This window comes from Nilaparvata lugens, chromosome 10 (genome assembly GCF_014356525.2).
Source record: "Nilaparvata lugens isolate BPH chromosome 10, ASM1435652v1, whole genome shotgun sequence".
Lineage (NCBI taxonomy): Eukaryota > Metazoa > Arthropoda > Insecta > Hemiptera > Delphacidae > Nilaparvata > Nilaparvata lugens.
The window spans coordinates 9,396,903-9,422,905 of NC_052513.1; the positions used below are offsets into that span (position 1 = coordinate 9,396,903).

The following is a 26,003-nucleotide window of genomic DNA, read 5'->3' on the forward strand; positions in this document are numbered from 1 at the left end:
GGAATCGAAGTATAAAATAAAGAGATAGAGTCGAAATGAATAATAGAAAAGAAAATTCTAAGGAAATGGAAAAGGAAGGAGAACGATAATGGTGTGTGCCGGTTGCACAAAAGCCGGTTAAATTTAATTCCATAAGAACCAATCAGAGAAGCCGTCTTTTCAAAAACGCCTTCTGATTGGTGAAATAAATCACGATTAAAATGTAACCGGTTTTTGTGCAACCGGGCCTGAAAGTATGAGAATTGCAAGATTAAAAAGACGCGGGATGATTCAAGTACGAAGTAGAGAAAATCAAGAGAAGTTTGGAAGAAAAGAGGAAATTAAAAAAAATTGTGGAGGTTTGAAAATAGAGAAAGCTATAAAATGAAGCATTTATGTCACATTAAATCAAGCAAGTTAATTATCAATGCATGGGCACGAAAAAGTGAAACAATCAGAACATTATTATGATGTGGCAATAGTTATTTGTGCAACTAGTAAAAAAAATTGTGGAGGTTTGAAAATAGAGAAAGCTATAAAATGAAGCATTTATGTCACATTAAATCAAGCAAGTTAATTATCAATGCATGGGCACGAAAAAGTGAAACAATCAGAATATTATGATGTGGCAAAAATATATTGTCTTCCTATTCCAAAAGCAGGTATATCAATGAAATACCGGCACACTTTTGAGTGGAAGAGGTCGATATAGAATGAAAATGGAGGAAGAGAAGGATGAAGAAGTAAAATGAAGATAATAAAAATGAAGACGAGCGTGAGTAATAATAATGGAGTTGACTGTTATTATTGTGGGCCCCGGGTGACAACAATGGAAGAACGGAGCTGGCTGCTAAGTAGGCTTCCATCCAACCAAATAAGTTGGCAAGAGGCGAGCAAATAGATGATGAGCTGAGCTCCACTCTCCATGTCAACAATGCGTTTTGATTATAGAGGTGACGCATGACAATGCGTACGAACACTATACATACAACTCAGTTGGGTGTCCTACTATACCCTATATTACATACAGCACTAGCTTACAAGTAGTATATACTACTTAGCATGTATATAAGAGTAGGCTATCGTACCATAATACTCATAAAATATTTATTTCCTACAGTTACGTTGAAAAGTGGCCATTGCTGCACTGTTTACAGAACGCAAAGAATCACTTTTCCGCTCTAGTGCGGGAAAAAATTTTTCTGCACTCCAGATTTGCAACATGGCAACGCAAAATACTTAGTAGGTTATATGGAGCAACAGTGCAGCAAAATCAAAATGAAGTTGGTAACAGTGACTGCTGTGGCTGCTATAGTGAGCAGAGGTGCAACGAAGCACAACGCGCTAATTATTATTCATTATATATCATAACCAACGACAACGAGGACTTCAGGATTTTAGGATTAAGGTTTTTATCAATAATAAAATTACACAGAAAAACATTTGATGGATTTCAGGCAATTTTACCCATAATTACCCACTTTTCATATTCAATGGTAACTGTAGGAAAAACTTAATGTGAAATACGTGCGCAAAGTTCCTCTGCTGCACTCAAGAAACCATTCCGCCCTCGCCTACGGCTCGGGCGTAAACGTTTCTTTCGGTGCAGCAAACTGTCACTTTGCGCACTAGTTGCACAAATAACTATTCTGTTGGACTGTTCTTAGCGAGATGATTTTCAAGAAGCCATTTACATTATTTTCTCGGTTTGAAGCACATAGAGAAATATAATAATAAAATGTATTTTTTTCTAGAATGTGTTTTCCATTATTGTCTATGGATTGACGTGGATATAAAAAGTGAATACCGACCACTATCATCTAGAGTCCACTTCAAGAATATTCTTAAAGAAGATGAGTATTTCAAATATACAGAGAGGGTGAATGAAAAGTCCGAGAACGGCGCTTAATATCTCATACACAAAGGTAATTTGACGGTGTAGTAAAAGTAGTTTTTTCAATTTGAGTAGGATCCCCAATCACACCCACCGTCAAATTATCTTTGTATATGAGATATTAAGCCGTTCTCGGACTTTTCACCCACCCTGTATAAACTAAATGATTTAAATTGTATTATCTAACTTTCATCAAGAGATTTGGAATTTGAAAGAAATTAAAATTTACAACAAGATTACGTCTTCAGAACAATACACAAGAACATAGAGAGAAGATAGCATATTATCATTCAGATAATCAGAGAATCATCAAAGAGAAAAGATAGCTTATGCTCTATGGCAAAACTGAGTAGGTTAAATACCTTATAAGAAGGGAAGTTTGAATCTTTCATAGGTATTTTTTAATGACCGAAATAGTAAAAGCGAAATATATAATTTTTAAAGACTAAATATAGTCTTAAATATAGCTTTTAAAGACTTACAAATCTTTTATAAAATAACAAAATAAAAAACTTTTTTTTATGGTATTTTTTTACAACTAACAAATCAAGTAGTCCTGAAGAAATGCGTTTTTAGATCATTTCATATATATTATTCAACAAGTTATTGAAAAAAGTACTGTAAATTCTTCTACCAAAATTAAAATAATTTGGCTAGTACAAATCATTTGTAAATTATATTCATTTTTCAATTGCATTTTTCTAAAGCTTATTCAATTATGTTTATCGATAAGAACAGCTTCATAATTTTATAAGTCAGATTTTTGCAAAGAAATAATCTTCTTACGTAACACACACAATAATTGAATGAACTATTATTATTTAAAGCTGGCTAGAGTCCATTAACACAGGCAGGCCTATATCATTAGTTGAGGAGAAATCTGAATTCCTAACCCATAATGCCACACTAATTGATTTATAGTTAAGTCGAGCTAAAACGGCTCTGAAAATGTTCATTCTGAAACAATATATTCGCAAAATGCAATATTGTTTTATCCATGCAAAACTGTTCAAAGTTGCCACTTTAGCCTATAAATATTATATAATAAAGAGTGGCCAAAAGTGACTTCTGGTCTTAGCTTGGTTTACATAACCTCATAACTAGAGGCATTTGAGCCTTTCTGTATAAAAAGGATCATCTGCTTTCTATCATTTCAAAGTAAATAATTCAATATAAAATCTAAATCGAAAGATTATTATGCTAAACCTAATGCTACGACTAATTTTATCGGGATGAATGATGACGAATTTTTAGGTTTCCACTGTTTATTTTTTATAAAACATAAATTATTAAAAATATCATAATGGAGCTTTGTGGTAGGAAAATCTTATGATGCCGCCCTCCTTTTGATGGAAACTCTCCCTCGGCTGAGTTGAGACAAGTAAATTTTCACTTTGGAAGCATCGGATGTTTTCTTCACCCAAATCTGAAAAGAACCAGAAAGTGGTTATTTAAACAGCCAATATTACTAACAACGTGATTCAAAAAAATAAACATTGAAAATAAGAAAAAGTTAGTAAGTCTTCCCGATAACATTATACGCCAAACATTTTCTGTAAATGATCCCTAAGAATATTTTTTGTAAAACATAAAAATCATATCCACTAGGTTACGAATGTGACCGTGACTGGTAATTGATCTATAACAAGTTAATTAATTGTTATGCTGAAGAGCATTCAAAAAATTATGGAAGAATTCAATGATTTCAATAGAATATACAGAAAAATGCGTGCAAAATACATGGACCATGTATTGAAGTGAAGAGATGATATCACAATGTTTATTTTAAATCTGAATTCCTAATTTTTAATACACTCCTGAACTCTCTCTTACGGAATTCATCAAATATAATCTTATTGAAATAATGAATTCGGTGAAAAAATGTTGATGAAAAACATAAACATCACGTATTACATATTATATTATTTATAAATTAGATAAGGATATGTTTAGGAATACTGGGAAATAACAAGTGACATATAGAGCGCATTTAAGATAAAAGTTTGCATTTTCATTGACGGTCAATAGAAATCAGAAAAATACAGTAGTACACTTGATTTGGAACTCACCACCAGCTGCAAGTCATTCTTCCAGCTGAAGCGGCATTTTCATCCTTTTTAGGACATTTTTATCTCTGGTATCCATGATTATCATTCCATCTCTGAAGGTTGGAAGTTGGAGGTTTTGAAGTTACAAAAAATTGTTGTTAGTAATGTACTCACTAACATTACGATTATTCATGTGAGTTAGATTTTATTTATTCGTACATATTAGTGAATATGAATTGGTGGAAAACTTGGTGGAAATCTTCATCTTCTGAGTAATATACTTAAAATATCAGCATTTTTAATCTGTATACACATTACTGAACTATCTCTTATGGAATTCATTAAATACAATATTATTGAAATGACCATTAGCTAATAGATTGGATTGCCTCGATAAAAACCTTACAGATCTCAAATATACATCAATTCACTTTGGTATTTTTTAACGTAATAGGCTGTACAATTGCCAAATATAGAACTAAGGCTCAACTCACACTTACGCGACTCAGGTCGAGAAGAGACTCGACTCTAGTCGAGAGCATGTGTTTTCTAATGGTGACGTCGCGGAGACTAGAATCGACTGGTCTGAGTGTCACCATTTGATAACACATGCTCTCGACTAGAGACGAGTCTCTTCTCGACCTGAGTCGCGTAAGTGTGAGTTGAGCCTAAAATAACAAAAAATAAATACGATGGAACTATGAAAAGTGAGGACACAAATAATTGGAGGGTTAAAAAGAAAAGAATACAGAAAAACACCTAGATAGATATCTTGAACCATGCAAGTACTAGAGCCGATGAATTTTACAGTTCACTTGAATTAAATCTCTCGAGATAAACCAAATATTCTGTTGAAATAATAGAAGCAGTATATTCGATAACTTTTAATTGATTATGTAGTACATTTTATTTTTTTTGGGTACACGATAATTAATCATTGGAAAACTATTGACCATTGAGTATCTTTGGAAAAATACTCATTGCTGAATATATAATATGATATAACTAACTATGGGAGATATTTCTTGGAAAGATTCAAATGAACCTGGAAGAGATCCTTTGGTTGAAAAAACATCTATCAATGAACAAGCAGCATTTCCAAGTCAATATCACGACTAGATGCTCCTATTGAATTAAATTTTTTTCAACATACAGGCTGGAGATGGATATAAAATCAATGTATTAGTCCAGTCAATATAGACATAAAAAAGGGGTGTGCTTGCAATGTATATTGTACTTCTGATTTTTTAATATATTATTTGGGTACATAAGAGAAGTCCAGAACCAATTTCTTCATGCAAAATTTTCTTGTGCTATATACAGGGTGGCCCAAAAACCTCGTATTTTCGGCTCATTTTCCAGTTTTCGGCTATTTCTGTCAAATCTCGTAGGATCAAAATTTCAAACACATAACTTTTGACACAATGCTCAGATTTCATCGTACTATACTTCATTCTTCTCGGCTCGTCAAGGCGGTCCAAAATCATGCATCATAAGTCAAATTCGGCCATTTTTTGTGTATTGGAATATGGGCTTAAGTTAAGTACACTTCCATTTTCAACCAAATTTGACTTATGAAGCATGATTTTGGACCGCCTTGACGAGCCGAGAAGAATGAAGTATGGTACGATGAAATCTGAGCATTGAGTCAAAAGTTGTGTTTGAAATTTTGATCCTTGAGGTGTCCTTAAGCGCGCCTCTCCACTAGGAAATACTGAAATGAAGTGTATCTAACGGGTGATTCTCGTAGAAAATAATTTCATGAACTTATATAATCGTGCGAATTATCAATGTGAGGACAATGCAGTTGATGATGATGGTTCAAGCTGAAAATTAGGTGTTTTTCACAATACAAGGAGCATTGTTGTCAGGTGTACCTGGAAATCTAAATGAGATCGAGCTCAGATTGTAGCGCACAAAAATACGCCCAGAGGGATTTTGATTTATACATCTAAATGGTAACAATCGGAAGATATTGTTGATCAAAAACTAAAATTCAACAAAATTTATTTTTTCTTTAAATTTTACTAATTTTTGAAAAATCGTAACTCACTACCCATTGGAGATGGGTTATCTCATTTTATCCAGAATTTTATAATCTAGAAAAAAGGCGAGAGTAAAGTTTTCTGTCCGAGTACGAGATTTGACAGAAATAGCCGAAAACTGGAAAATGAGCCGAAAATACTAGGTTTTTGGGCCACCCTGTATCTAGCACAAGGAAATTTTGCATGAAGAAATTGGTTCTGGACTTCTCTTATGTACCCAAATAATATATTAAAAATCAGAACTACAATATAAATTGCATGCACCAATGTATATAGTGACTGGACTAATAGTCGGTCATCAAATACACCGATACACAACAATAGAGACAACAGACAACATAGAATTCTCATACTATGTCCGCCTAACGTCCAAAGCACGCAGAGACTTATGCTGACAGAAGGATGTATGTGTGCGATGCAGCATTCAATATCCTGGGGAGGGATTAAACCTCCGTCTACCTGCGTAATTCTGTCAGTAGTTGAGATAAATCGCCTTGGAAAGGGTGATTCAATCAACTGTTAATTGCTGGACTCGTAAATACCAGTTCACAATGCTTTCATTCACACTGAATCACGCACTATGATTATTAAATTCAGTCTATGACAAGAATGTTATGTGGCAACTGTGAATCGGTCTTGCTGCTCTAAGATCCACTCTCGAACGCGAGAGTTACCAGAGCTGTAGCTAGTTATTGTGATAATATTTGATATATTGTGCGATTTTTTTTTTCTAAAAATTGAAAATTAAAAAAGAAAATATATTGCTTTAAAATTCGACTTACAGATTCAGTTCCAATTGCTGAAATAATTGCAGCAAACCTGTTCATGTCCTTCCCCTCCACATAGACTGGCTGGCCTCGATGGAACCTGCAAAATAACAATAAATTTAGTTTAGCAAGAAGGAATAATAACAAACTATGAAAAATATTTCAGAATGGATGAATGTTTTCATACTCATAATTCAATCAATGAATGAATGCTACTAGGTAATATTAACTCTTACAAAATGTTAGGTAACAGTTTTACAAAAATGAATATTTTATGCGTACGTCCAAATGCTCTCAATTTTAAATTAATGTGGGGAAATTGAAATGGAGAATTATATCGATGTCAATAAGAGCAGCCTTTTATTGAATTGATAAAATAATACAGAAGACGTAGGCTACACAAAATAGAGGGAATAGAGGCTATAAGAGACCCGATATAATGAGAAACTCAGAAATTCACGGTTTTCTGGGTAAAATAATTTGAAAAGTATAAATGTGTTGGTAGTGATGATAATCAACTATATTCGACAAGATTGGAATGAATGGATTATTTTTGTATAAGTAATAGACATTACTGAATAGAATTAGTTAGCTACTTACCATCTCCTCTCATAGAGAAGCTTGCCATCTTCGATCCTCGTATCAGGTAGGTTACAATCAGAAAGGACAGAACCAACTGAAGGTATTTGAGCTGGTAGGTTAACTGTAAAAAATTAAAGAACACGATTAACGTCTGGTAGAAACTGAGGAAAGGAGAACATCTAGTAAATTCTAGTATATCAATTCAATTTTTTGTCTGTAAACCTTAATGATAGTTTTAGGTATTACGAGATACAATGATTATATTAATTTTAAATAAATTGGAGATAAACATGTACGCAAATGTACTTTTATACCTTTATTGAACAAAAGAAGATTAATAATCTGGATTTTTAGATATACAGTGTATCATAATTAAATATGTTTTATAATAAGGGCTAAAGGGAGTGAATTATTGTTCAATTACAAAAGACTGGGGGGTGGTGGAGGAAATCTGATGGGCATTTATGTTATGAATATTATTCAGTTTTTTACATTATTTGCAATATAAATTTTTCATTCTTCTATTATAATAGAAATTGCATTTATAGATACCCCAATGTAGGATGCTACATGAGTTAATAAAACAAAAACATTTTGGTCGATAAAATATGATTAATTTATTAACATTTCATAATACACAAATAAGAAAAGGCTTGAAGCATTGGAAATGTGGATATGGAGAAGGATGGAGGGGATCAGTTGGAGGGATAAAGTTACAAACGAGGAGGTGTTGAGGAGGGTTGGGGAAAGAAGGAGTCTGCTGGATGTGATAAAGGGAAGAAAGAGGAGATGGCTGGGACATTGGATGAGACGGCAATGCTTGTTGGTGGATGCCATGGAGGGGACCATTCAGGGAAGAAGAGGAAGAGGGAGAAGAAGATACAAAATATTGGACGACATCAAGGAGGGGATGAGCTACTATACAACGAAGCGACTGGCGGAGAATAGAAGAGAGTGGAGGGCTGCTGCCATATAGAAGGACCTGCTTACGAGCAGAAAACTACAGAAAGAAAGAAAGAATACACAAATTAAATACATGATCAGAAAAGGACCAACATGCCCAAGATTGTTTTCTTTCCGAATTTAGATAGAATGTATGCCTAAAACGTAGTTTATGTTGCTTCACTTTGAATCAAGTCCAGAAATATACAAAACAAAATTTAGAATTTAATTAGATTGAAAATTTAATTATGTCCATCTGTTGCCGGTCATATAAATATCAAGTACCAACAGCTCAACAAATAACATCTTCATAATATAAAGATCACAATAAGTTCAAGGACATAAAACTTCCAAGTAATTCACGACACCACAAAAATTTGAGATTAGTAAAAAATTCTCCTCAAAAGCATAACAAATTTAGCAAAATGTGAATACTACCTTTATCGTCTCTTGCATGCCTGCCATCAAGCTTGCTATCGGAACCTTTTTCTCTCGCCATCCTCTTGCTACAGCTTTCTGTTAACATAAAAATTAGAAAAAAATGTAATTTTAATTTCATCGAAATTTATATAATATGAGTATAAAGTTTACTATTAGTGCCATTTACACAGTGGAAGCTTTAACTGAATTAATCAGTTGGTGATTTAAACTAAATGCTAATCACATTATATCAAACGGAACTTAACATTGATTTAATCCAGTTTAAACTGATATGCTGTTAAAACTGGTACAATGCAAAGGTCCTTAGAGGCATCAGCCTTCAAAACCTGGTGGCCCGTAAGCTCAATAGTAAAACAACTAAAGTTGAAATTAATAGGGGATTAAATCAAGCTGTGGTCGCATTTATTACCATGTATTTCAATTGAATCACCTAATGGTTCAACTGGAAATTTAATGAATTAGACAGCTAATGAGCAAACGGGCATTAATATAAATTTTGGTCTAACCAATTGATAATCTTAATTACTATTTTGTACTTTATAGAGTCCAATATGATACCGTATTCCGTATATGAACAAAATGTATCAGAAACATACGTCTAAAATCTAAGACGTCCAGTCCAAGTTCGGCTTTTGATTATTCCCATATTGTCGGCTTTTCCTATTTACATGTTTGCATGAAAAGATACATACTTACACTATCTACTATAGAACTATAGTAATATTCCTTTATACGTTTTATTATTATTGTACTATTATAGTAATCAATTTCTAATACTGAAATTTATAATTTTATAGTACCATGTATGGAATTTGATTCGCCTTCTAAATTAGTACTATAAAGTTACACAGTAGAAAAAAGAATGATTCGACAATATCTCACATTTATATATTTTATTTTATATTTTAATGACGTTATAAAAATCTTCAATTTTACTGTTATTCTAATTTTTTAAAAATAATTTCTATATAACTTTTCATGTTGTGGAAGTGATGTTGTGATAGATATCCATATTGAATGGAAAACTTGATGGTTGATATTGTCAAAGCCACTAATTTATTAAAACAATTCAAGAATCTAGTACCTCAAATTGTTCTAAGTTAATTTAATTGAATTACAAATTACTGTAAAATAATTATTTCAAATATTATTATTTTATTTATACTTAATTTCAATTTAACGTTGTGAATAATTTTGTTTTGATCTGGCACCTGCTGAAAAACCCACGGGTTTAGCAGGACCCAACAATGTAAAAATGTTTTTTTTCTAATGAAATTGATTGATTGATTGATATCCTATGTAAATAGAACTAGGGACTTCTGCTACTGTGAATATTGACTGAAGAACTAAATAACTGAAGGAAATTTGAAGTAGCTTCTATTGGATATTTGAAATAATTATTATACAGTGAACATATTCCAGCAGTTGGTGAACTGCAATCTATAATACAGTACAATGAAGGAAAGAATTGGCTTATACACGTACTGGATAGGAGATTCACGAATGACGTATCATCACGTCTCAACTACTGGACTGATCAACTTGAAATTTTGCATATAGATTCTCAATTCACCGAGAATGGTTATAGGCTCATTATGAATTCTTCAAGATTTCAGTAGGTCAAGTTTTTAGTTTCTAATGTTTTTAATTTTATAGGCCTACCCTTGCGGAGCACAAGTTATCTACTAGTTTCTAATAGAATCTTCTATCTTTGAATTAAAAATTGTTAGAAAGTAGTTTTGACATTATCAAGTCTTTTTCATTGAATTTCTATGAAATGTTATGGTATTATGTAGGATTAGACTGACCATTGGCAGTGGCACTGGAAGTTGGCTTGCGGTTGGGCGGAATGGTCTTGACTCGACTCATGATCTTCAGGTCGAGTTCGATCTCCTTCTCGTCGAGCAGGTAGTTGAGGTGGGCGGGCAGCGACGCCATCTTGCCGCCGCCGCGACGCTTGTCAGGCAGTGTGGGTGCCGGGTCGTGCGGCCGACGTCGCAGTTTGCGGGTGATCGCCGGCTTCGTCTCGGTCGTGTCACCGCTCAGCTCCATCGTGATGCGTTCCATCTCAATTGTCTAAAACAAATCAAACCGAATATTCAGTTGTGCGAATGAACAGTTACTCAATTGTCTGACAATGAATCAAAACGAATATTCATTTGTTCGAATGAGCCGTTACTTGATTGTCTGACAACAAATCAAATATATATTCGTTCGATGAGCAGGTTAGACTTTGGATCCTAACAATCCTTGAATAGGCTAAAGTAGCAATATAGTAAAGTAAACAAGATTTTTCCTACAGTTACGTTGAAAAGTGGCCATTGCTGCACTGATTACAGAACGCAAAGAATCACTTTTCCGCTCTAGTGCGGGAAAAATTTTTCTGCACTCCAGATTTGCAACATGGCAACGCAAAATACTTAGTAGGTTATATGGAGCAACAGTGCAGCAAAATCAAAATGAAGTTGGTAACAGTGACTGCTGTGGCTGCTATAGTGAGCAGAGGTGCAACCAAGCACAACGCGCTAATTATTATTCATTATATATTATAACCAAGGACAACGAGGACTTTAGGATTTTAGGATTAAGGTTTTTATCAATAATAAAATTACACAGAAAAACATTTGATGCATTTCCTAAGGCAATTTTACCCATAATTACCCACTTCTCATATTCAATGGTAACTGTAGGAAAAACTTAATGTGAAATACGTGCGCAAAGTTCTTCTGCTGCACTCAAGAAACCATTCCGCCCTCGCCTACGGCTCGGGCGTAAACGTTTCTTTCGGTGCAGCAAACTTTCACTTTGCGCACTAGTTGCACAAATAACTATTACATAGTACTAGATGCTTTTTAAATAAGTTACCTGAATTCTATCTACATTCTACCGTGAATTACATTTTTTTTTTAATAAAATTAGCACTGCAAATATTGCGTTAACGCCTTTTAATAACGTTCCATTGTTTGTTTGATCAATTGAAAGTTCAAAAACAATTTCAATTTTCTTGGAAATAATAATTTTGTTATAGTTGATTCCAAAAATATATTTTAGTAATAATAATATCTAATATTTCTTCTATTTTTGGTTTTGAGCAGCTAAATTTGAAAATCTGCGTTGTGAAAATATTTTACGACTGAAAATTTTGTGAACTGAAGAACTACAAGACTTAACCCATTTCGGACTATGTGTAGCCTTATCTAAATTTAGAATAGAATAGAATAGAATGACTGCCTGACTGTCAGAAGTGTATCTAGAATGACAAATGCCAAATTTGGGAGAGGAATAACATAAGGTTACCTTATTTGATTATCACATTATCATTTTGATGAAGTACTTATAAACAATATTTCTTTATTTATGGATGATGCCAACAAAGGCCTTGTGTGTGTTTGCCTGTGCGTGGGTGATAAATTGATGAGATGATGAAACATCTACCAGCAGGATTCGAACCCATGACCTGTGCTGAGACTGAAAATTGTACGGCTCTATACAATTTATGATATCTGAAAGACATTTAAATGGAAATTGATCTACCTTTCTCTTTTCCTCCATGTCAATCACCAAGCTGGCTCGAAGTTCCACCTTCTTCTCCTCCAGTTCCTTAGCAGCTGCTTTCTGCTCGTAGACATACTCTTTTTCAACCACTTCCACCAGAAACTCACGCCATGTTGTGTTGATACGTAGCCTAAAAACATACATGATAACGTTGGTCAGCGAAAAATAAAACATAACAATTCAAATGAAATTCAATGAACAGTCAAGGTGGCTTCACACTGAAGGTCAAAACATAGTGGAGTGGCGAAGATAGAGTGTAGAAGAGAAGGTAGCTGAGTGTTCAAAATAATGCAAGTAATAAAATGTGTCAGAACATAGTGCGAAGGTTGGGTAGAAGATGGAAGGAAGCGAAGTCACTTAGATACATGTACTAAACGCTCTCGGCTACTTTCTTTGATACCCTCCACCTTCACCGCTCCACTTTCTTTTGACCCTTATACATTTGACGGGAGCGCAAACCAGTCAAAACTAGTTGATAATTTGCCTCTATTTTATTACTCTATAAGCACAGACACAGTTGTAATGCAATAGATACAAATACACTATCAAATTTTTGATTAACCCAGATACAAAATTTCAAGTTTAATGTATATTTAGATTAAAACCAGACTTGTTCAGATTAAAACCAGAGACATGTTAGGTTCAGATGGGGTTGAAGAAGTATGGTCCAAACTAGCCACTGGCTTGAAAGAAGCAGCAGATGAAGCGATCGGTGAAGAGATGTGTGAGAAACGAGGAATGGTTCGACGATGAGTGCAGAGAAGTAATAAGAGAGAAGAATGAGGCAAGAGCTCGGATGATTCAAAGGGAGACTAGACGCAACTGTGAGGAGTACAAGCAGAAACGCGCGATAGCCAATAAAACATGTAAAAGAAAGAAAAGAGAGGCGATGAAGAATCAATTAGGAGAAATAGAGTGCTTGTACAGACAAAATGAAACACAGAAGCACTTTTACAGATAGCACTTTTACAGTGCTATGAAGAAAATTGATAAAGAATATAGGCACAAAATTAGCTCCTGCAAGGCAAGAGGAAAAGTTATAAGTGAAGAGGACAATGTAATGGAGAGGTAGGCAGAACACTTTGAAGAGCTGCTAACATCAGCAGAGACCAATGAAGATGAGGGTGGTCGAAACGAGGATGAGGAACCACCAATCAACCCAGATGATGTACCAGAGCCAACATATGAGGAAGTAGAGGCTATTGTTAAGCAGCTTAAAAATGGCAAAGCAGCTGGGGAAGATAATATACCTCCTGAAATGATAAAATACGCTAGTAATTTCACAGTGCGGAACATACACGAGCTAATATGTATGATTTGGTGGAAAGAAGTCATGCCGCAATGCTGGAACATAGGCCTCATATGTCCCATTTATAAGAAAGGAGATAAACTAGAATGCTCCAACTACCGTGGGATAACTCTGCTCAGTGTAGTTTATAAAATCCTTTCAAGTGTAATCAACAAAAGAATGACGATATATGTAGAACGAATCATTGGAGAGTATCAGTGTGGTTTCCGTCCTGAAAGAGCGACAGCAGACCAAATCTTCACAATAAGACAGATTACAGAAAAGTTCTATGAGCATGACCTCGACCTACACATTTTATTCATCGATTTTAAACAAGCCTTCGATAGTATAATAAGGGGTGAGTTATGGAAAGTACTAGAGCATTATGGCTTACCGAAGAAGTTGATCAAACTTGCCAAAATGTCAATGAGCAAGACTACGGCCATGATAAAAGTTGGATCTAGAAAAAGTAGAAAGTTTGTGTTCAATACTGGCGTAAAGCAAGGTGACGGACTGTCAGCACTCCTATTCAATGTTGCATTACATCGTGTGATAGACGTCATTGACAAGAGAGGCAGCATTTTTCATAAAATGTATCAAGTATGTGCTTATGCCGATGACGTAGCCATAATTGCCAGAAGAAAAGATATCCTCCAGGACACGTATAAATTACTCGAAAGAGAAGCACAAAAGATTGGTCTCCTAGTCAATGAAAATAAAGCAAAATACATGAAAATATCAAAAAGTCAAGCGCGAAGGGCTCCACAGAGTCTGAGAATCGATAATAGGTTGTTTGAGGGAGTGAAAAACTTCAGATATCTGGGTGTTGAATTGAATAATCAGAATATGATGAGCACCAGTATCAAACAAAGAATATTGTCGGGAAATAGAGCATACTACAGCAACATGAAGCTTCTAAAGAACAGGCTCATCAGTAGAAGCAGCAAGCTTAAGATTTATGAAACCCTTATAAGACCTGTAGTTACCTATGGCTCTGAATCATGGACTTTGACTAAGGAAGACCAACATAATTTAAGTGTATTTGAACGAAAGGTGCTTAGAAAAGTGTACGGTCCTGTTAAAGAAGGAGAAGAGTGGAGAAGGAGAACCAATGCTGAACTTGAACTATTAATGAAAGGCCGTAGTACAGTACGCTTCATAAAGGCACAGAGACTAAGATGGTTCGGACATATTCATAGGATGGATGAAACCAGAATGCCAAAAATAGTACTTAAAGAGAAGCTTCACTCGAGAAGAAAACAAGGCAGACCAAGAATACGATGGGAAGATGAGATAAGGGATGATTTGATAAGGATGGGTTATAGAGGATGGAGAGGATTTATAATGGATAGAAACGTTTGGAGGAATGTTGTGGAGGAGGCCAAAGCCCACAATGGGCTGTAGAGCTATAGAAAAAAATGTATATTTAGACTGTACATTTTTGTGATCATAATGATAAGTGTTTACATAACCTTATTAAGACTATTTCTATCATAATTAGGGAGAGAAACAGTTTTGGGTTTATCATGTTGATTCTCTCCCAATCATTAATATAATGTTGTAATTGTGGAATGAATAAATAAATAATAGATAACTTGCCTTGACTAGTTTGCGCTACCGTCAAACATATGGTGTGAAGTCTACTTAAGGCTAGACACAGGAATTCAGAAATTCATTGGAAGAAAATCATTCGCCTTTTAGTCAACGCACATGTGAAAAAACTCACATTATAAATTACAAAGTGATATGTCATTCTTCAATGGAAACATAAAATCGGAATGATTCTTACTGACATGTTTTTGAATCTAGTACTTTCCAAAGGCAGTAGAGAATGACGTCCACTAAGTTAATTCATTGAAAACTTTTATGATTTTAGAAAGTTTGTACAAGTGCTGGCAATCAAAATCACTGAATTCCTTAGAGTTAATATCATCTCGTAGGTCGATAATGACATAATAAATAGCAGATAATAACAGTACTCTGGATTGTAGAAGTGTTTCAAATACGAACACACTATTTGTTAGATACACAAATATTCACTTGTGGGTGGGTAATGAGTACGATGATGAAATGAGAGGTGTAAGAGATATGACCATGCACTTTGCGGGATTGAAATAATTTTAATAACAATTTTAATTTTAAGTACTATCGACTTGAAAACATACCACCAAATTACGATAAGGGAAGAAGAAAAGCACTACACAGCATTTGAGGCATGTGGTCAACTCTACCAGTTTAAACGCATTCCGTTTGTGGTCACTAATGGAGTGGCAGTGTTCCAACGTGTAATTGACCAAGTTATACGGTCTCAACAGCTACAAGACACTTATGCTTACCTTGATGATGTTACAATCTGTGGCAAAACACAGGAGCAACACGATATAAACTTGAAAAAGTTTATCAAAGCTGCAAACAAATACAACCTAACTATCAATAATGAGAAGTCTTTATTTTCATTGAAATGAAATGACCCCAGCCGATTGGAACCACTGAAAATTTCCCGCCTAGATACACTGCATCGCTGAGGAGGACCCTTGGTATGTTTTCACATTATGCATCACTAATACCAGATTATGCCACTAAGGTGATTCCTCTTGCGCGTACTGCATTTCCCTTGTCCAAAGCAGGGTTACAATCGTTTGAAACTATAAAAAGTGAAATCATTGGATCTGTAGTAAGCTGCAGTGACCCTGAAGCACAATTCATTGTGGAAACTGATGCATCTGAGAGCACCATTGCTGCTACTTCGACTCAATCAAACCGTCCAGTTGCAGTCTTCTCAAGGATACTTTCACCAGCAGAACAAAGACATTCAAGTGTTGAAAAAGAAGCACAAGCCATTGTAGAAGCACTGCGAAAATGGCGTCACTACTTGGTTAGCAAACATTTCAAGCTAATTACTGATCAGAGGTCGGTATCTTTTATGTTTGATAACAACCGTCATGGCAAAGTGAAAAATGGAAACATAATGAGGTGGAAACTGGAACTGTCTTGTTTTCATTACGATATTGTATACAGACCTGGCAAAGATAATATGGCTGCTGATGCTCTGTCTAGAGTATGTTCTTCAATCCAAAATCAGGAAAATCTATTAGTTGATTTACATGAGTCTCTATGCCACCCAGGCGCAACACGTTAGTACCACTGGGTTGTGAGTAAAAACTTACCCTACTCAATTGATGAAATCAGACGCATAACAAACTCCTGCAAAGTGTGTGCTCCAAATTCTTCAAACACAAAGGGACTCTGATTGAAGCCACTTCTGCATTTGAACGGCTAAATATCGATATCAAAGGCCCTCTGCCTTCATCAAGTCGAAATCGTTATCATCTATTGGTAATAGTAGATGAGTTTTCACGGTTCCCTTTTGCTTTCCCATGTTCAGACATGTCATCATCTACAGTTAAATCAAAACTGAAAACCTTGTTTTCTACGTTTGGGGTTCCTTGTTACATTCTTCAGACAGAAGAACATCATTTATGAGTCAAGACTTGAAAAATTATCTAAACTCACATGGAATTGCAACTAGCAGAACCACTGCTTACAACCCAGCAGGTAATGGACAGGTTGAAAGATATAATGGTATTCTATGGAAAACGATTGAGCTAGCATTGAAATCACTTAATTTAGAAATAGATCAATGGGAGTCAGTTTTAGAAGATTCTCTTAGCTCAACAAGAACATAACTTTGCACAGCCACAAATCAAACTCCTCATGAGCGTATGTTCTTACACCCACATAGATCTGGAAACAATGGTGTTTCAGCTCCTTCTTGACTTCTCAATTCCGGCCCTGTCTACTTAAAAAAATTCAATCGAACATCTAAATATGAGCCACTTGTTGAAGAGGTCCAACTTCTACATGGAAATGCTGAATATGCACATGTAAAGCTACCTAATGGAAGAGAAACCACAGTATCAACACGTCATCTTGCTCCGGTTGGAGAGTACGAAAACAGAGATCACGAAGAGCAAACCGATTCTGAAAATGATGAAAATTCTCAATTACCAACTTCCCAACCTGAACTTGAATACTTCCATAATCCCCAAGCAACCCAAAGCCAAGAAAACGAAACTAGTACTACTGCCGAGAGCTTACAACCTAGACAACAGACTACTGGACAAGAAAACCAAAATAAATATCCAAGAAATTTTAGAAATAGAAGACCTCCTAATTATTTGAATGATTACATTCATTAACTCTTTGGGGGGAAGAATGTAGTATAACAACATATGTTTTTGAATTTGTCATTACTGTTCTCCAAACAAACTCATTCCAATTCAAAACCTGTATAGTTCAAGTTATTAAAAACCTTTCTAAAGGTATTGAATACTTATGTCGTGTTTACTCCCAATCCTATTACACGAACCTCACACAGTGTTCGGCACTAAGGTTGAAAACACTCCTTATCTGACTGAGCCTCTGTGTTCGCAAATACACCAAATAGGTTCATTTATTTCATTACTATCTATGCAAAAAACCTAATAATGAATAATTTTATTGTCAATTCTCTCAATTTGAAAACAAAATGCACTAACAGTGCAGTAGAAAATGTTTCATTTTCTTACCTTTCTTTGTACAAGCTCTCAAGCTTCTTCAACTTCTTATTATACTCTGGATGAGATCCATCTTTCAACTGTTGCAGTTGCTTTTTCAGACTAGCCAAGTTGTCTTGATACACTCTGAATAAAAACAAGAAATATGAAAACTATTTCTAATGAATTAAATAATACGGTATTATACAATTTTCAATATTAGAATAGTATCTATTCAACTCCAAAGTGATACATTTCACATATATTTGTATACTATAAAATTGATTCAAATAATATTTCTACTAGAGTATTGAACTGAATTTAATCTCAATTCAAGGTTTATTATACAATTTTAATAGTGATCTATCTACAGATTAAAAGTGTGTACGCCTGTAAACAATATTCTTTATGGAGTTGTTAACTGGATGTATCAAGCTTGTTATAAGTATGTCATTACTGCATCATATATAAACTCACTGTATCGCTGGCATTGTTACGATATTAGAAACTTTTCTAATAAATTATAAAATCAACAAGCTTGTAACTTACACAAATGTTTATATATCAACATAATACTGACAGAAATCCTGAATTGAGATACAGTTTACATTTTAGATATATGCTACAAGTTTCAGAAATGGTAATGGTAATGGTACACTCACGATAATGTAATGAAGAGCTAATTAATTAGACTACCATGATTGGTAACATATATTTAATGAATAAATGTAGGAAATATGGAAATATGTGGTGAGTACTGACCGAATTACGTTTTCCTACAGTTACGTTGAAAAGTGGCCATTGCTGCACTGATTACAGAACGCAAAGAATCACTTTTCCGCTCTAGTGCGGGAAAAATTTTTCTGCACTCCAGATTTGCAACATGGCAACGCAAAATACTTAGTAGGTTATATGGAGCAACAGTGCAGCAAAATCAAAATGAAGTTGGTAACAGTGACTGGGCTGCTATAGTGAGCAGAGGTGCAACGAAGCACAACGCGCTAATTATTAGTATTAGATATTATAACCAACGACAACGAGGACTTTAGGATTTTAGGATTAAGGTTTTTATCAATAATAAAATTACACAGAAAAACATTTGATGGATTTCAGGCAATTTTACCCATAATTACCCACTTTTCATATTCAATGGTAACTGTAGGAAAAACTTAATGTGAAATACGTGCGCAAAGTTCATCTGCTGCACTCAAGAAACCATTCCGCCCTCGCCTACGGCTCGGGCGTAAACGTTTCTTTCGGTGCAGCAAACTGTCACTTTGCGCACTAGTTGCACAAATAACTATTCTTACTGTAAAAAATCGAATTATACTCACTGCTCTTTTATTTCAGTGTACTCTTCGGGTTTTCTGAGTTCCGACTCACTTGCTTCCTCAGTGTCTGAAACAGAATAAAACTCAATGTAGTTGTATTCAGAGTAGTGGAAAGGATACACTTCAAATATTGAACAGGGCAAACACAGCAAACACATACAATACTTATAGAAAAAATCAGGCAACCGCCAGAATCTCTTAATAGGGTATTGAGGAAAACTCCCAATTCATATTCACATAGAACAACGACTAGAGGGGAGAAAATAAAATTTGGATATTCATAATCAATATTGAAATTGAAAAAAATTATAAGCAGGCCAAACAATATAATAGAAATTCAAATAGATTATTCCTATTGAATACTTAAGGCTGGTCACTAAAGGTAGAACATGCATGATAAACATGCGTGCACACACACATATTGATCATGCATGTTTTGTCATCAGCTAGAGGCGTTTAACAAAAGATAAACAACCAACAACAATATAAACCACTGGAGAATTACAAATTATAATGATACAAAAAAAAATTAACCTCAAATAGAGCAAAAAAGAAAAAAACAGAAAATCGGAGATACAAAAACCTAATCTCAAAAACTTTGCTCGAAGCCTTTGTGATGACACACTAATGTATGACGTCATGTGTATTATACACATGTCTATCATGCATGTTCTACCGTTAGTGGCCAGTTTAACGATCCATATCACTTGAAGTTTTTGATAGAGAAGATTACTATCATAGAAGTTTAATTTTCAAGATTAACTTACATGCACATAGACTTCGTTGATTGAATCATGGACAAAATGTCTCAATGTTTATATTTTGAATGATTTTATGTAACCTATATGAAATTAACCTGATATTTTGTCTACAAATTGTTAAATATTTTAGACGATTCCACAATTGAAACTAAGATTTATATTATACTATTCTGTTGTAGCTTACCGTATTAAAGCACAGGTAGTAGTATAAGAATAGTTTTACTGTCAAGAAACAATTATTGATGAACAACAAGCACAGAGAAAATAAGAATAATCACGTTGTTGTATACTTACATTTCAATTTTAATCTTTTTCTAACACTTTTACCAAGACCCATTATTCAGTCAGAATACTACATTCAAATAAACAAACAATTTATACAATATTCTACTTAAATTTAACCCAATAAAACCTAAACAGTTAAATCGGGCGAAAAGCCACACGTCAACTGATTCTGTTGAAATTCTGTGGAGAGATAATATTTCGATAACTTTTGATGGAATAACTATCAGACTCTATCTTCAGATAAGAAGACGAACTGATATAGCACAGTTAAACGACCGCCATGAGACTGAATAGTTTGAACAGACTGACTACGAAATAAAAAAAGAAAGTTTTCATTAGATTATTATGCTGTATATTGTATTATAACTGTACTTACTAAGAAGTAATCGTTAGTAGGATTTATAGGCTACATTAGCCATTCAATCATTATCCAATGAGTGAGTGATTTCATATCTAATTGACAATAAATGCAAATGCACACCACTAAGCGAAATGAGTAAGGTAGAACTTATAACCAAAGTCAATTAATCTAGGAATGCAAATATTTCTACTCAATGATAGAACATAAGATTATCTATAAAATTATTTAGTAAATTAGTACACATCATTCACAATCCATCAGAATAACCCAGTAAACTCATATAACTTGTAACTTGAATGAATCAATTAGTTCTTAAAGCCAGGCACGGCCCTAGGGACTTTGCCGCCCTGGGCGAGATCAGCAACCGCCGCCCCCCCCGCAAGTATCCCATCTTTAATTGCTAATACCGGGTCCTACCCCTTCCTTGAGCGATCGCCTGACGCCGGTTACACATTGGGCGGTTTCTGCCGGGGCGGTAATTTCGCCGTCGCCGCCGTTCAAGCAGTAGTCTATGGACTTGAATCGAAGCTTACACACCGGGCGGCAGGAACGCCGCGCGGCTATATTGCCGTTGGCTGCAGCTGTGCAGCCGTCCACTGCCACTGCGGCTGGCGGTGTTTTTGCCGCTCTTGTCTACGCAGTGGCGTACGTGACCAAATGGGTGTTAACACATTTGGCGGTTGTCTACCGTCGCCGAAGATCAGTCGTCTTTCCCAGTTGCTCTAAGTCAGAGGTCTTTGAAAATCAGCCTTTTAATTTGTGTCTTGATGTAAAGTTTGTGAGTTTTTTATAACATTTATTTATTGTTTTAAGTGTTTGTGGTTGACGAGTGTGAGAAAATGAGTAAGTTAATAGACAATGAGTTGTTAATATCATTTGTAGAACAGAGGCCAGTTTTGTGGGACAAAACCCACGACATATTTAAGGATCGATATGCAACAAGGAATGCGTAGAAGGAAGTGTGTCTGGAGATTAGGGGGGGGGGGGATTTTGAAACTCTGGATGACAAGGAAAAAACTGTAATATGTTGTATATTGCTGTCGATTTAATAAAAACGTTCATTTCAATGAATCCAAACAAGACGATTTCTCTGCTGTCTTCTTTTCCTTCGACGGTACAATAAAAGTGGTAAAAGTTATTGCCTTTCCATTTTGAGTTAAACACTTAATAATATACTTTCAAAAAATGTGCAGAATACAATTAACTAAACACTCATGAAACAGAGAAGTCACAACACATTTGCGATGAAGAACTACAAGAATTATTTTGGCTACTGATCATACGTGGCGGTAATTTTGTCGCTCAATGTTTGGCGGTATTTTTGCCGCTGAATGTGTAAGCTCGACTTTTTTTCGAGTGTGTAACCAGCGTTACTATTGTGTCTCCGCTGTGATGCGATCGCGCCATTCACACCACGTCCACAGAGTCTCAGTAAACTCTAAAAAATTATGTTTAACAATATTTATTGACATTTAAACAAATAATATAAATATTGGGGAATAGTAAAGTCCAGTCAATATAGACATAAAAGAGGGGGTGTGCTTGCAATTTAAATCGTAGTTCTGATTTTTTAATATTTTATTTGGATACATGAGAGAGGTTCAGAACCAAATTCTTCATGCAAAATTCCCTTGTGCTATATACAGAGTGGCCCAAAAACCTCATATTTTAGGTTCATTTTCCAATTTCAGCTATTTTCGGCAAAATCAGTGATTGGACAAAAAAATTTGCTCACGCTTTTTTATGATTATAAAATTCTGAATGAAATGAGATCATTCGGAACTCTCTATCTCCAATGAGTACTGAGTTATGATTTTTCAAATATGAGTGGTATTTTAAGGAAAAAATCAATTTTGATCATATTTAGTATTTGATCAACAATATATCCCGATTACAATCTAGATGTAAAATTCAAAATTCCTCTGGGCGTAATTTTGTGCTCTAAAATCTGAGACTAGGTAGAGCGCTCTATCTCATATAGATTTCCAGGTACACTTGACAACAATGCTCATTGTATTGTGAAAAACACCTCATTTTTGCTTCAACCATCATAACCATCTATATTGTCCTCACAGTGATATTTCGCACAATGATATAAGCTCATGAGATTATGTTCTATGAGAATCACCCGTTAGATGCACTTCATTTCAGTATTTCCTAGTGGAGAGGCGCGCTTAAGGACACGATCAAGGATCGCTTAAGGATCAAGCTATCAAAAAGAAAAAGTTTTCTTAGGAAAACATTTTTTTTTCAATCATTACTTTTTGAGACATGAGCGCCTAAAGTTTAAATTTTTGGGACAGAACATTTCAAATTCGGTACGAGATAAATCCATAAAATTCAAAGGATAAATTCTTCATGGTATTTTTGATTTAATAAAACAAACATTTTCTGAAAATATCAATTTTTTAGAAAGTTATTCAATTTACTAAAAATGACCAAAAATAGCGTTTAGTTGAGTTTTTTTTGTAAATTGAATAACTTTCTCAAAAATTGATATTTTCAGAAAATGTTTCAAAATTTTCTTGTTTTAACTTTGAAAAATATCAACAGTACAAGTAAGTTTATTTTTAGCCTTTGCACGGCCTTAAGACGTAGACTGCAACATATTATTAGGCCTACTTAACTTGCTAAGTAATTAGAACTACAATTTCTACAAGTTTGTTTAACACACCTGTTTAATTAAGTAGAACTCGTCTGACCTTTGCATGGGGAAATTTCTTCACCAATTCTTCAAGATCTGGGGACTGAACTATTTTATGTTCGCTAGACCACTCAGACGTTCCTGGGACATTGTTGATCTTAGAAAAGTCTTCATTAGCTCGAGGTTGAAAAGCTTCTTATATACTTTTACCATTCACATTTGATATTATGAATTTATTATTTATTTGTATTTTAAAATTTTCCGTTCCTTTAAATTTGCCGCCCCCAAACCCTGCCGCCCGGTCCGCCCACCCCTGGGGCCGGGCCTGCTTAAAGCTTAACAAATCTTTAATCTGGCTTGGCATCTCAACTCACAAAAAGGTAGAAGATCCAACGAGACAAATTTATGTTGAACAATATAACCCTATCTGTGTTTTATTTACTGTATTTGTGTATTTTATAAGTAACTGAACTGAGTCTGAAAAAAGCATAAGCATATAAAAAGGGCTATAACAAATCTTCAAAACAATAAAAAATAAGCATATTGTTGAAACCGTAAATATCAAAACCTTACCTTCGTCACTCTCATCTCTGTCTCTATCTCGATCATCTTCAAAGTCGTCGTTATCATCATCAAAGTCGTAATCATAGTTCATTGAATACATGGAACTTTGATGGTGATGATGATTCGACATTGCTTTAGATCTGCATGTTTCCAGGAAAACCTGTCAAATGATTCAAATTAGTAATTTATCAAAATAACAATTATATTGAGAAACTGGAAAATTAGTCGTCATATCAGTTATCATCACCTTGATAAACTTGGTCAAAGCTTATCGTTTATAAAATTGTTGATATATGAGGTTAAAAAAAACTAAAAGGCTACACCATAAAGAAAGGAGCAATATTAGGCCTACTTCTTTTCTGTGTGGCTGTACTGAATATTGAATTCAAATTTTAGAAAAACGACTATAATTGAAGTAAATAAATTTAAAGGAATAACTTCAAGTAACATTCTCACCTATAAGTGATAGCCTATAGCATATGGCCATAGCCTTGTGAATAAGAATAGGACTCAGCTTACAAAAATCAAGTTACTCAAGATATATAAGCTTAGATGGGTTATCGGAGGTTGCTGAAAATGAAGATTCAGGGTAAAAATATCCTTATATGCCACCTTGAATAGGCTAGTAATAAAGCCCCATCTATTAAATGTATTCATCTAGAAATAGTCAAATTGATATTGATAAGAAATGAAGTGCACACCTACAATACTCGAGGGAGGACCAACTTGGATGTTCCGCGCCGTCGACTGTCTACGGTTAAGGATTGTTTTTCGGTGCTGGCAATCAGGATGTTCAACTGCCTGCCGCATTTAGTGAAGGGGCGCTCACCTACCGCGTTTAAGAAAACCCTATCAAGGTGGCTCATTGGAAGGAGTTTTTATTCTTTGGAGGATTTTTTCAATGATGACTATCCTGGTCTGTGACGCCGCCATCTATGTGTAAAATACAGTTTTAAATCTTGACACGATCTATCCGGGGAAGCCTGGTCATCGATCACGGTATTGGATTATCAACATGAAAATGGGAGCCATTTTCGTATATGGAGTACGTATTATGGATACTGGTAATATCAACGTATCTCCATTGTACAATTATAACTGTATACTTTATTATAAATAAAATATTGTTATTTAAGAGCAAAAACCTAACCTTCTTAACGCACTCTTTATCCATTAAAACATTACGGTATTTAACAGAAAATTTAGGTTCTAAACAATTTTGTGTTTTTTATTATATTTTGATTTACTATCAATAATTTTAATACCCATACAGAACTTTACCTCTGGCAATGTATTTGGCTCTAATAATATATGTTTCTTAATACTTAATCCTAAAAGTTTATAAATGCGTGTAATGAAAAACAGGTTATGTTTATATTCAATCAGTTGACGTTTTATATTTTTTATTCAATCTATCTGTTGTAACAAATGAGTTGGAACAAGCGAAAAAGAAAATTCTAAAAAGAGATGCTTGTAGAGCAAAAACAAATAACTTAAAAATTGTAGAGTGGATGAGGTGATTGAAGAGATTAGTGATGGCTAGTTTTATTCTTGTTGTATTTCAAGTTTGGTAGGTGCATTTTAAAATGTTGGAAGTTTTAGGCTTCATCATTATCTTACAAAATATAGTGACTGTTTTCAATCAGTACAAGATTACTTACCATTTAGTGTTAAATGTAATTTTTTGCAGAAAACTGTTTCACAAATTCCTTTGCACACAGAGATCTTAGAAACTGTAAAATATTGAAAAATCCAAGAGAAAAATATATACGATAAATTCCAGGAATGAGGTTTGTAAAACCTATAAATTTCAGAGAAGTTTATAATAAATGTAATATTTACAATCCACTTGATGCTTGCACTTACACAGTATGCACAGAAGAGAATCAAAAATCGAAACCAAAACAATTATGAGCAAGTTGCAAGACAAACCGTACACGTACACTGCCATCTTCATAGCAAACCTTTGCTCTTGAAGTTC

At 34.5% G+C, this 26,003-nt stretch overlaps 1 protein-coding gene across 4 annotated transcripts; it reads right to left on the reverse strand.

Annotated features, from left to right (window-relative positions):
* Positions 1–3,120: 3,120 nt before the first annotated feature.
* LOC111055924 (sin3 histone deacetylase corepressor complex component SDS3) lies at positions 3,121–25,982 on the reverse strand. 4 transcript variants are annotated; one of them, XR_005572253.1, is made up of 11 exons: positions 25,684–25,967; positions 24,032–24,182; positions 19,411–19,474; positions 18,110–18,223; positions 12,233–12,383; positions 10,507–10,774; positions 8,696–8,773; positions 7,334–7,436; positions 6,749–6,833; positions 3,943–4,034; positions 3,128–3,299 (listed from the first exon to the last, which is right to left on the reverse strand). XR_005572253.1 is itself a non-coding variant. In XM_039436237.1 (10 exons), exons 1-10 carry the CDS (start codon positions 25,684–25,686, stop codon positions 3,201–3,203), a joined length of 1,116 nt encoding a protein of 371 aa, XP_039292171.1. In that variant the 5' UTR covers positions 25,687–25,982; the 3' UTR covers positions 3,121–3,200. The 4 variants fall into 4 exon arrangements, 2 of the variants coding, with proteins under 2 accessions (XP_039292171.1, XP_039292173.1); XM_039436237.1 differs by lacking the exon at positions 3,943–4,034 and having other exon boundaries at positions 3,121–3,299; positions 25,684–25,982; XR_005572254.1 differs by lacking the exons at positions 24,032–24,182; positions 25,684–25,967 and adding an exon at positions 20,463–20,618.
* Positions 25,983–26,003: the final 21 nt, after the last annotated feature.

Coding starts and splice junctions, on each gene's coding strand:
- LOC111055924 (XM_039436237.1), bottom strand. Junction 8,774..10,506: donor TTCCAGTGCCACTGCCAATG/GTCAGTCTAATC, acceptor TTATGTTAACAG/AAAGCTGTAGCAAGAGGATG. Junction 3,300..6,748: donor CAGCAATTGGAACTGAATCT/GTAAGTCGAATT, acceptor GGTTCTTTTCAG/ATTTGGGTGAAGAAAACATC.